Source organism: Pinus tabuliformis, chromosome 9, assembly GCF_031772625.1.
Source record: "Pinus tabuliformis cultivar Carrire ecotype Pingquan chromosome 9, CPIR1, whole genome shotgun sequence".
Classification (NCBI taxonomy): Eukaryota; Viridiplantae; Streptophyta; class Pinopsida; order Pinales; family Pinaceae; genus Pinus; species Pinus tabuliformis.
This window is the reverse complement of record NC_142307.1, coordinates 2,018,512,625-2,018,525,858: the sequence shown is the minus strand read 5'-3', so window position 1 is coordinate 2,018,525,858 and position 13,234 is coordinate 2,018,512,625. Positions and strand designations below refer to the sequence as shown.

Below are 13,234 nucleotides of genomic sequence, written 5' to 3'. Positions count from 1 at the left end.
TTGGGGATCGGATTCATATCCCATCATGTTTGATTTAGGGAAAAACGAGGAATTATACAAGCAGGTTAATCTAGAGGAAGTACATTCAGTCCTAAAATCTTTTATGAAAGATAAATGCCTTGGACCAGATGGATGGACGGTAGAGTTTTCCCTGCATTTTTTTTATTTGGTTGGGTCAGACTTGGTGCTGTTGGTTGAAGAATCCCAACTGGAGGGACGCATCCTGGGGGCTATCAACTCTACTTTCATTGCACTCATTCCAAAAACTAGTGAGTTGATCTCCTTCGCTGATTACAGACCCATTTCTCTCTGTAACCTGGTATATAAACTTATATCTAAGATCATTGCACTCAGGATTAAGCATACCTTGTCCACCCATATCTCTCCGAAACAATATGGTTTCTTGCAGGACAAATTAATTCATGATGCGGTGGCCACGGCGCAAGAATGCATACATTCCATTCACACAAAAAAAATGGAAGCAATTGTCATGAAGATAGACTTGCAAAAAGCATATGACAGTGTCGATTGGACTTTCCTCCGCATTATACTTCATAGGATAGGACTGGAGACACAAAATATTGAGTGGATTATGGCTTGCATCACATCAATTAAGTATGTTGTTATTATTAATGGATTTCTGTTGGACACGGATTGTCATTGATGTCAATATGGAAATATTCAAGGAGTAGACAGAGCCACCAAAGGAGCAAATGGAGACGAGAGGAGCAGACAGAGCCAAAGAAGAAGAGCACACAGAGCCATCGGAGCCATAGAGGAAGCAGACAGAGTTATCAGGAGCTATCGAAGGAGCAGTGGACGCGTTTAACAGCAAACAAACATGAGCCGTCAGATTTCCAGCGAAAAGATCTGACGACTACCGGGCGATAAAGATGTGCGAAGGTTAACCGGCGGGGACGAGCGGACGGGCGGTAAGCGGTATTCCCCGCACCGCTTTCGGAGGTGGGTGGTAAATGTACCATGGCATGCGATACCATTCATTGCACGACACGTGGATGACGGGACGCGGCGGAAAACCGCTTTATCGCACGTTAACATGCGGTTAAGTTACGGCATCGGGAGGAGCGAACGTCGTTAGATTGTGGTGAACGCGATCGACAGTGGGGGGAAATAAACTGGGTTTAACAAGCGGGGAAAGCAATGGAGACCGTCGGATCGTGATGCGATGATCGAACGGTGCGGGTTCAATCGCACGGGTTTCCGATTGTTATGACAGGGAAATGGTGAATTTGAGGATTAGGCGAGGAACGGTGAATTTTCACAGAGTTATAGAGTAAAAATGGAGGTAGCAGGGTTTATAAAAAAAAAAAAAAGCGAACGGAGTGAAGAAGTAGGAGAAGAATGACCGATGCACATCCCTTCTGAGCGTAAACGAACCGATCAGGCCTGTATTTGATCCTCGAATTGTTGGATTATAGCATAGCTAACAATTGTAATTCAGCCTCTCTTCCGCATTAACGTGACTTGTAAGAATTTGATGAATCCGAATAGACAGAGGAAGCCATGGATCGGGAAGCTGAAAGATCAAGCGAGTCAGAGGAAACGACAGCGACCGAGGAGGAAGCCAAAGAGGCGGTGGAAAGCGAAAACGAAGAGTCAAAGACATCTGAAATACATAAAAACATAAAAACAAAGTGAGATGGTGATCTATAGATAGATAATCAGTGAGAGAGGAAGCCGAAGAACAGGCAAGAGGAAGGAAAGGCCAAAGAAGCAAGAGAACAGGAGAATAGCAGAAGCTCAGCAAGCTTGTGAGTAGAGAACAGCAGCAGAACAGTTTATATCAAGGTTGGGTTGGAGCCCAAGAGGTTGGAGCCTCAGAATTGAACAGGACTGAAGTCATTGGGGGTAGGTGCTCCTAAGTGCAGAACCACTGCAAAACAGAGTTGGTGCTCTGGAGGTTGGAGCCTCACTGAAGTCCAAGTTGGAGCTTGGCAACCATTCACAATCCGATATATACTTATATTGTATTTATTTCATTGCACTGTCTTGAGTTTTTAATAAAAGCATTAATTCCAGCTGTTGATTTTTGTGTTCTGTGTATACATATACATATTTATATATGCTTTTGGCAATCACTAGAACAAAGATTGTTAAGAAAGACTGATTCACCCCCCCCTCAGTATTTCCAACAATTGGTATCAGAGCCAAGTTCTTCATACTAGCCTAACAGCTTGAAGAAGGATCCGCAGCCATGATGAGAAATCACGAAGCATCAGGAAGACCTCCTTTGTTCGATGGCACTAACTTTGGTTTCTGGAAGAAAAGAATGACCTACTACTTAATGTCCCTTGGACCTGAAGTCTGGCATTTTGTTCAAAATGAATACAAAACGACTACCACTCTTCCAACAGACCAAGACGAGAGGAAAGCCTACATCGCAAATGCAAAGGCCATGAACTCCATCACTAGTGGAATCACTGATTCCGAGTTTACAAAAATCATGCACTGTACATCTGCCAAAGAAATGTGGGAGAAGCTAGTTGGCTTGTACGATGGAGACTCAAAAGTAAAAAAGGCAAAGCTTCAAACTCACAGAAGACAATTTGAAAGTTTGAGGATGGAAGATGAAGAAGACATTGCAACATATCTCCTCCGAGTAGCTGAAGTGGTAAATTCCCTGAAAGGATTGGACGAAAAAATTGAAGAAAGTACCATTGTTCAAAAGGTGTTAAGGTCTCTTCCAGACAGATTTGACTCCAAAATAAGCGCTATAGAAGAAGCAAAGGATATAGATACCCTCAAAATGGATGAACTCCATGGAATTCTCACTGCCTATGAAATGAGGAAAGGTGGCCCAAGCTCCAAAGATGCAGCATTCAAGGCCTCAAAGTCAAAGAAGGGGAAAGAAAGGAATGACTGTAGTGATGAGTCAGATGTGGAATCCGAATTGGCTCAATTTGTACGAAAGCTGAAGAGAGGATCTAAGCTTAAAGGCAAGTATCCTCTTATCTGTTTTAAATGTGGTAAAATAGGTCATTATGCAGCAAAATGTCCTCATAAACATGACAGTGATGATGAAGGAAATTCTAAAAGAATGGCACATAAAAAGAAAGGGTTCAATAAGAAAAACTTCTTCTCCAAGCAAGATGAGTCTGATGAGGATGAGTTTATGGTCATCAAAAAGAAATCAAATGACGAAAGTGATCATGATGAAAGCCAAGAAGCATTATTCATGGCACTCGCAGATGATGATGACTCAGGGCTGGAAGGAAATGTAGATGAACTGTTAATAAGTGCCATTGAAGAAAATGAGAAACTACGGAACAAAATCATTTCTCTCAAAGTGGAAAACGAGGAAATAAGAAGGAGAGAAGATCTCTTGGAAGCAAAGCTTAAAGAAAAGGAAGAGACTTGTGAAGAACGCGAGGCCAAAATAGTGTCTCTCAAAAAGGAGTTGGAGCAAATTAAAAAGGGCTGCAAAAGCTCCCAAATACTTGAGACTATTCTGAAAAATCAAAAACCTCAACATGACAAGTATGGAATAGGTTTCAAAGGAGAATCCTCAAGCACTAAGAATAGTGCAAAAAGCTATGCTGATGCACTTTCGTGCAATCCAAAAGATGAAAGAATATGTTATCAAAAGTGCATCCCAGATCCCAAGAATGAAGAGAGAGTTGCTCCAAAGAAGAATGTGGAGTCGAATCATGGACACTACAGCAAATACAAACCTGTACTCCACCAAAGGCCCATCGCAAATCCGAAGAACGAGGGAGGAGTAATTCCCAGGATGGAAATCGACTCAAATCGTGGTTGCTTCAACAAGTACAAAACCATCTTTCTTGGACACTGCTTTCACTGTAAAAACTTCGGTCATCAAGCCAGACATTGTATGGCTCGCAGAAGTGAAAAGACAAATCTAAAGGACCGAATAATCAACTCATATGCCCCCAAAAGGCAGGGACAAATCAAAACGTTCAATTCATTTGATCCCTTGACCAAATTTGATCTGATTTGCTCTTTCTGCTACAATAATGGACACTATGAACAAGACTGCCCACTCAAAGGAAGAAAGACGAGTAGCAAGAACTCCAGCATGGACAAATGCGGCCTAGCTCTATATGCTCAAAATAATGAAAACCAGTGGTTTGTAGATAGTGGGTGCTCCAGACACATGACAGGAGACAGAAGGAAGTTTGTCTCACTGAGTAAAAAGGAAGGGAATGTGTCCTTTGGAAGCGGATCAGGAAGAATTGCAGGAAAAGGAACAATTACTCTGATCAATGGAAAAGGAAAAGCTCAAGATGCTCTGCTAGTTGACGGGCTCAAACACAACCTCCTGAGTGTCAGCCAAATCTGTGATCAAGGACATAAGGTCGTTTTCAGCACCAACACTGTGCAATAAGGAACTCTGCCTCAGGGAAACTTGTGGCAAAAGGGGTGAGAACATCAGACAACATTTACATTCTGAACAAGATTCAAGAAAATAAATGCTACTTAAGTCAGACAGATGAGAGTTGGCTATGGCACAAGCGACTTGGACATACAAGCTTCGAAAATCTGATCAATATCAGCAAGATCAAAGCTGTACGAGACATCCCAAGGTTGTCCAAACCAAATCAAGCAGTGTGTGGTCCATGTCAACATGGAAAGCAGACCAGAGCCAGCCACAAGACAAAGGAGCTCTATACATCGAAGCCCTTGGAGATCATCCATGCTGATGTGTGTGGGCCAACTAGAAATCAAGCACTCCAAGGAGAAAGGTACTTTGTGTTATTTGTTGATGATTATACTAGAATGATGTGGATATATTTCATAAAGTATAAATCTGAAACTTTTGAGTGTTTTAAGAATCTAAAAGCCCTTGTAGAAAATGAAAAAAAAATTCAAAAATTAAGTGTCTCAGAATAGACAAAGGAGGAGAATTCACATCAAACGAGTTTAGTGAGTTCTGTAATATTCATGGAATTAAAAGAGAATTTTCGACTGCCAGAACACCTCGGCAAAATGGGGTAGTTGAAGGGAGAAATCGAACAGTCCAAGAAATGGCAAGAACTATGCTATTAGCAGCAAACTTACAACCTAAATTCTGGAGAGAAGCAGTAGGGACAGCTGTCTATACACTGAATCGAACTCAATTAAGACCAAATTGTGAAAAAACTCCTTATGAGCTATGGAAAGGAAGACCTGCTTCGGTGAAGTACTTCAAGATCTTTGGAAGCAAGTGCTCCATAAAAATAAATGATGGCTCACCTGGAAAGTTTGATTCTCAGGTTGATGAAGGGATATTTCTTGGATACTCTACACAGAGCAAGGCTTACAAGTGCTACAATTATCGACTGAAGAAAATAGTGGAAAGCATTGATGTAAAGGTTGATGAAGATCTTCGAGAAAAGGAAATTGAAGAACATGAAGATGACTCTCTCGTTGAAGAAGAAGAACCTAAAGAGGAAGAAATAGAAGAGGAAGAAGAAGAAGAAGAGGAAAGAGAACCACCTAATACCCCTTCAAAGATGAAGTATGTCCAAAGACATCATCCAGAAGAGCAGATCATTGGCGATAGAGATGAAGGTGTGCAGACCCGAAGAAGGATAACAATCACACCCAAGAGAAAAGTCATTGCCCTCCTATCTATGATAGAACCAGAAACATTTGCAAAAGCAAGGATCCTCATTGGGTAAAAGCCATGGAAGAAGAAATGTCCCAAATTGAGAAGAACAAGACATGGGAGCTGGTACCTCGTCCAAAGGACAAAAACATAATAGGAACAAAATGGGTGTTCAAAAATAAAATGAATGAGGAAGGACAGGTTATCAGAAACAAGGCAAGACTTGTCTGCAAAGGCTATTCACAAATTGAAGGAGTTGACTTTGAAGAGACATTTGCACGAGTGGCCCGTATGGAAGCTATCAGGATGTTCTTGGCATTTGCTTGCTCAAAAGGATTCAAAATCTATCAAATGGACGTGAAATCAGCATTTCTAAATGGGGAACTCAAGGAAGAAGTCTACATGGAGCAGCCAGAAGGTTTTGATCTAACAGCAGGAAAGGACTTACTTTGTAAGTTGAAAAAGGCTTTATATTGGTTGAAACAAGCTCCTAGAGCTTGGTATGCAAGACTAGATCACTATTTACAACAAGGCTTCAAAAAGGGAGTGGCTGGAAGTAACCTATACATATAGACAGATGAAGGTAAGTTACTAGTTGCTCTTGTTTATGTCGATGATCTGATTTTTGCTAGTAATAATGATGAAATGAGCCATGAATTTTCTCAAAGCATGTCAAAAGAGTTTGAGATGTCAATGATAGGAGAGCTGTCCCACTTCCTTGGACTTCAAGTATCCCAAACCAGAGCAGGATTGTGTATATCTCAAACCAAATATCTAAAAGACATGCTCAAAAAATATGGAATGGAGGACTGTGCACCCGTGAGCACACCTATGACCACAGAGTCCAGACTGCAAATTGAGCAAAGATGATGACTCCCCTCTAGTAGATGCAACTCATTACAGGTCAATGATTGGAGCCCTTCTATATTTAACAGCTACACGACCAGACATAATGCAAGCAGTAGTAATGGCGGGAAGATTTCAATCTGCGCTCCCAAACAATCCCATTTATTAGCTGTAAAAAGAATTCTCAAATATTTGAAGGGAACTTCTAATTTCGGTCTTTGGTACCCAAAGGACTCAACACTGACTGTAACTGCATACACCGATGCTGATTGGGCTGGAAGTATAGATGATCGGAAAAGTACTAGTGGAAATGCATTCTTCCGAGGAGACTGTTTGGTATCCTGGCTCAGCAAAAAAAAGCCATCCATATCATTATCCACAGCCGAAGCCGAGTATATTGCTGCAGCAGACTGTTGCACTCAGATACTATGGATGAAGGAAGCTCTAAAAGATCTCGACATATGTACAGATCAACCAATTACCGTCTATTGTGACAACACAAGTGCTATCAGTCTCAGCAAAAATCCAGTGATGCACTCAAGAACCAAACACATACCAATCAAGTATCATTTCCTCCGTGAGCAAGTAGCTGAACAAAACATCGTCTTGGAATATATCAGTACAAAGGAGCAGATAGCTGATATTTTCACAAAACCTCTTCCTCGAGAAGCATTCGAACATCTGCGTCAAAAGATGGGGGTTATTTCTTTATCATCACTCAAGTTCATTCATAAAGATGCAACAGGACAGGGGGAGTAGTTTGACAGGGGGAGTCCGTATGCATTCCTTTGCCATTGATGTCAAAGGGGGAGAGAGCAGAAGAATATTGCCATCAATAACAAAGGGGGAGATTGTTGGACACGGATTGTCATTGATGTCAATATGGCAATATTCAAGGAGTAGACAGAGCCACCAGAGGAGCAGATGGAGACGAGAGGAGCAGACAGAGCCAAAGAAGAGGAGCACACAGAGCCATCGGAGCCATAGAGGAAGCAAACAGAGTTATCAGGAGCTATCGGAGGAGCAGTGGACGCGTTTAACAGCAAACAAACATGAGCCATCAGATTTCCAGCGAAAAGATCCGACGGCTACTGGCCGATAAAGATGTGCGAAGGTTAACTGGTGGGGACGAGCGGACGGGCGGTAAGCGGTATTCCCCGCACCGCTTTCGGAGGTGGGTGGTAAACGTACCATGGCGTGTGATACCATTCATTGCACGACACGTGGATGACGAGACGCGGCGGAAAACCGCTTTATCGCGCGTTAACATGTGGTTAAGTTACGGCATCGGGAGGAGCAAACGTCGTTAGATTGTGGTGAACGCGATCGACGGTGGGGGGAAATAAACTGGGTTTAACAAGCAGGGAAAGCAGCGGAGACCGTCGGATCGTGATGCGATGATCGAACGGTGCGGGTTCAATTGCATGGGTTTCCGATTGTTATGACAGGGAAACGGTGAATTTGAGGATTAGGCGAGGAACGGTGAATTTTCACAGAGTTATAAAGTAAAAATGGAGGTAGCAGGGTTTATAAGAACAAAAAAAAAAAAAGTGAACGGAGTGAAGAAGTAGGAGAAGAATGACCGATACACATCCCTTCTGAGCGTAAACGAACCGATTAGGCCTGTATTTGATCCTCGAATTGTTGGATTATAGCAGAGCTAACAATTGTAATTCGGCCTCTCTTCCGCATTAACGTGACCTGTAAGAATTTGATGAATCCGAATAGACAGAGGAAGCCATGGATCGGGAAGCTGAAAGATCAAGCGAGTCAGAGGAAACGACAGCGACCGAGGAGGAAGCCAAAGAGGCGGTGGAAAGCGGAAACGAAGAGTCAGAGACATCTGAAATACATAAAAACATAAAAACAAAGTGAGATGGCGATCGATGGATAGATAATCAGTGAGAGAGGAAGCCGAAGAACAGGCAAGAGGAAGGAAAGGCCAGAGAAGCAAGAGAACAGGAGAATAGCAGAAGCTCAACAAGCTTGTGAGTAGAGAACAGCACCAGAACAGTTTATATCAAGGTTGGGTTCGAGCCCAAGAGGTTGGAGCCTCAGAATTGAACAGGACTGAAGTCATTGGGGGTAGGTGCTCCTAAGTGCAGAACCACTGCAAAACAGAGTTGGTGCTCTGGAGGTTGGAGCCTCATTGAAGTCCGAGTTGGAGCTTGGCAACCATTCACAATCCGATATATACTTATATTGTATTTATTTCATTGCACTGTCTTGAGTTTTTAATAAAAGCATTAATTCCAACTGTTGATTTCTGTGTTCTGTGTATACATATACATATTTATATATGCTTTTGGCAATCACTAGAACAAAGATTGTTAAGAAAGACTGATTCACCCCCCCCAGTATTTCCAACAATTTCCCACTAAATTTTTTGGCGCTGGTAGGGGACTCCGCCAGGGATGCTCACTGTCTCCCTTGCTTTTCATTCTAATTATGGATGACCTCAGCCATAAAATAAAGAATGCATGTTTGGAGGATGGATTCCGTGGGATATCTGTTGGCCGAAACATCAGAGTGTCACACAGTTTCTTTGTGGATGACATTTTGGTTTTTGGCATGCTTTCGAGAAGAAAATGGGCTACTTTACATCATATTTTTTGCAGGTTTGGCAGTGCCTCAGGACTGCTGATTAAAAAGGGAAAATCCCTGCTATTATTTGCGGAGGGGAAGCAGGAGGACATTGAATATATAGCAAATATCTTTGGTGTTGATTCACTACATATTAGCCATGGCTTAAAATATTTGGGTCACAACATTAAGCCAAACAATTACAAAGTCAATGACTGGTGGTGGATTGTTGATAGATTCCATAAAAAGATTTCGGGTTGGGAACACCGATGTTTAACTCTCGGTGGTAGAGTCACTCTCACTCAATCGGTCCTGCAACAACTCGTGGTGTATTGGGCCCATCTCTACTGCCCCCCTGAAATGATTATAAATAACATAAATGGTATTATGGCAAGATTCATATGGGCAGGATCAGGGAAAACATTCAAATTCCACCTTACCAAACTTAAAAATCTCACTATTCCTGAGAGACTGGAACGATGGGGTTTACTGAATTTGAAATATTTTGGCTGGGCCCTTCTGATCACATCCTTATGGCGCAGAATATTTGGAAACTGTTTGTGGGAAGACATCATTAGATCGAAATATTTAAGGGGAATCAAGGCGGGACATTGGATGAGAGATGGGCTCATAGGAAGTTTAAAGGGATCCACCATATGGATTAGTTTCAACAAGGTTAAGATCTGGATCTTAAAGAGAACATGTTGGACATTTGGTTCAAGAAAGGAGATTATATTTGGCAGGGACCGTATTCTGGGCTCTGGTGTTGAGAGGCATTACAATGAATCACTTATCCACAATCTTAACACGAGGGGGTATTTCTACCTGGCACAGGCTATCAAATCGTGGCATGGTATTACTCCAATCTGGAAGAGGGCAGAGGAAATTGGACTACATGGAGAAAATGTCGAAAGATGGGAATGTATGATCAATGAGCTGCGCAGAGCAGGTATTTGCAAAGATGAAGCTGGGGATCAGATCGTGTGGGATGGGAAGCTACACAGGGGTACTATATTTGTTGCAGAAACATATTTATACATCTGCTGTTCCACCCTCAACATGCAGAACACTTCCTGGTTTGCTAAATTTTGGAAGGTGCAGGTCCCATACAAGATGATCATTTTTACATGGCTGACATGGAAAAACAAGAACTTAACTTGGGAAAATTTGAGGAATAAAGGCATCCATGGACCTGGATTATGTGTTTTTTGTAAAGTGCAGGAGGAGAATAATCTACACAGCTTACTGCAATGCCCATGGGTTGTACAGGTATGGAATGGGATCTCATGTATCTTATCTTTCACTCACAACGCACAGGACAATATAGAAGCATGTTTAATATGGTGGAGCCAGAGGTCTAACAGGAAAATGGCTATTCCCATTGTTATTTTTTGGGAAATGTGGAGAGCCAGAAACTCCATCATTTTTTAAGACAATACCCTTAATTTCAATCAAATTATCAACAACATCATTTCTTGGCTGGGACCTCTAATGCAAACTAATCTTGTGCATAAGAATGTTTTGCAGAAAAAAACCGCCCCGAATCTATCTTTCCCTGCAGGGTTCTTCAACGGAGCAGAACAGGGTGGGAGATGTGGATGTGGTGCATGGATCCGCATCGACTACAATCAGTACTACAGAATTCATTGGTCTGGAGGTTTCGGGACTAATACGAGAGCTGAAGCGATTGCACTATGGGGTTTAATGTGGTTTGCTAGCTTCCTCAATATTCCAAGATTGCAGATTTACGGGGACTCTCTGGCCATAATCAACCATGTGCTGGGATCAGCTTACATATCCCACCCACACTTACAGGGCTGGCTTAGGAATATTGAATTTCTCAAGGGTACATTTCAGCATATCAATTTCCAGCACATCCATAGAGAATTCAATACAATTGCAGATGACATGTCCAAACTGGGCATTCTAGATCCTCCTGGCAGCATGCATATCACACTTGAGATAGGCGGCACTTTCATGGATGTTGGATCCATGCTACTGCCTGGTTATAATTTCCTGTTTTATGGCTCCACATTCTTTTTTGCACCATGTTTGCCACTATACAATTTTGCTTTTTGTTTTACTATGTTTGCTTGCAGAACTAGAATATGACTATGTTTCACTATAGTTTCTTGGTAAAGCTTTCCACTGGAAGGCAGCATTCAGTACTTATATTGGCTGAGGATTACGGATCCATATCCTGTATGCTATGAACTTATACATATTTCTGACCTATGATGGACTGGAATGATGTTTCTCTCTGAACATAATCTACTGGTTTTTTGTTTCACCATTAATAAAAACCAGGGATTTTTTCTTTCTGACAAAAAAAAAATTGTAATAAGGCCCGACAGCTTGGGTACTGTTGATGAATAAAAAGAAATTCTGAATATTTTCGCAAATTTTCAATATGTTCTATGAGTTCTTCTTCTTTGTGTGTGATTTAGTTTGTTATTGCTGTCTATTTAGTAGCAAGCAGCAAGCTGCCTTGCTGCAGCGGACCTCCAAAGCCACGGTGAGAAGGTCGATGCCAAATAACCATGGAGTTACCTTTAAGCAATTCAAAATCAAAAAAGCCAGTGCTCTACAGCTCAAGTAGTGGTGGTGGATCCATCAACACTTCATGTATGTAAAAGCACATTTAATCTAGACAATGTATTGCATTGAGTATGAACAATAGCACAACCCCGTCTAAACCCGGATCCGATACGCACCTGGAGGTTGAAAAGCGAACGGTTGCACTTCACAAATGCAGAATATAACACACGGGTCATTTGCAGTGATCTGAACTATGTATTGGGTATATTGACTATGGATACCAGCAAAACCCCATCTAAACCAGGGTTTGATGTGCATGCAACCTCAAAATGCATATCACAACCCTGTTCAGATGAGTCTGTGAATATGTTCTGGTCATAACCTTGCTTGAGGAAAGCAAGAATGCTTGTTGGACAGTCTACATGCAATAGTGTGTTTATCCCAATTGCCATTCCAAGGTAAGTAGATGCATGCAGCCCAAGAATTTAAATACCCAGAAAAACAATTAGAAAGTATGATTATTGTTTTCGACTTGGTTATACAGTTGCAAATGAAATGTTAATGTCTGCAAATTGAAGGAATTAGAGACACAGAATGAGTAGCAATAGCAGTTAATACTCACGAATCAGGGGCGCAAACACTGACATTATAGCGGCCAGTCTCCAAGAGAACTTCAACGAGAGCTCTTATGCCGGGAGCATCAATTCCATCGTCGTTTGTCACCAACAGAGTGGGTCGACAATCATCAACCTTACCGTCTGATTGTTGCTCAGAGATATTCGAATTAAAACTCGTGACCTCTGGACGAGGCTGCTCAATTGGCTCGTCCGGAATATTGGGAGAGTTCGCATCAGACTCCATCGTGGTAGTGGCAAGAACAATCAATCATTCAGTCGGGAGTGTAATACTAAAAAAATATTCGACCCTTAATCCACGTTTCCTCTGCGGGTCGAGCAAAGGACAAACCTTATGGAATATCGTAGACCAATTTGACAAGGCGCTGAGTAGATGTCCCTTTCCCTGACTTTTTAAAGGTTTTTCTATGTGACACTGGTAGGTGGAAGCTTCCTAAGGGCGTGGTGGAGAGGGAATTTTTTTTTTTTTGTGGGGTGTGTGGGGGATAAGGGCGTGGTGGCGAGGGAATTTATATTTTTCCTTTGGGGATAAGGGTTTGGTGGAGAGGGAACTTATGTTTCTTTTGGGATAAAGGTATGGTGGAGAGAGAATTTATATTTTTTTTTTGGGGATAAGGGCGTGGTGGACAGGGAATGGCATTTTCTTATGAAGTGCAGTTTATTATGATATTTGCAATCAATATGAAAATAATTTAAAAATGACAATATGCACTATCTATTTGACGAATCAAATTGCTAGTTTTCTAGTCAAGACTCATAATAGAAGATCCGACATGGAAAAGAATATAAAGATGAGTTAAGGTTGTTATTATCTTAGTCCCTTGGGTTATTTAGCCTGTAGAGGTAATCATTCATTCATTCGTATAATCTAAACTATGGCGAAACCCATTCTTAATTAAATCATTCATTCATTCTTATGATCTAAACTACTGCAAAACCCATTTTTAATTATTATTATATTTGCAGTGACTTTGTGATTTATTAGTTATTAGTCTAGGTTCAACTTATATTAGAATTACCATTATCAAGAGGAATCAAATTTTTATTATATTATTTTTTTATT

At 41.5% G+C, this 13,234-nt stretch overlaps 1 protein-coding gene across 2 annotated transcripts in view; it reads right to left on the bottom strand.

Moving 5' to 3' along the window:
* The window catches only part of LOC149157184 (uncharacterized), a 349,833-nt gene extending 337,280 nt beyond the window's left edge, over positions 1 to 12,553 (bottom strand). For both annotated transcript variants that reach the window (XR_016262468.1, XM_089439187.1), the window contains exon 1: positions 12,159 to 12,553. Coding sequence is in view for 1 of the 2 variants with exons in the window: in XM_089439187.1 (XP_089295313.1) it covers positions 12,159 to 12,397 (239 nt within the window). In the remaining variant the exon portion in view is untranslated. The remainder of the gene's footprint in view (positions 1 to 12,158) is intronic.
* Positions 12,554 to 13,234: the final 681 nt, after the last annotated feature.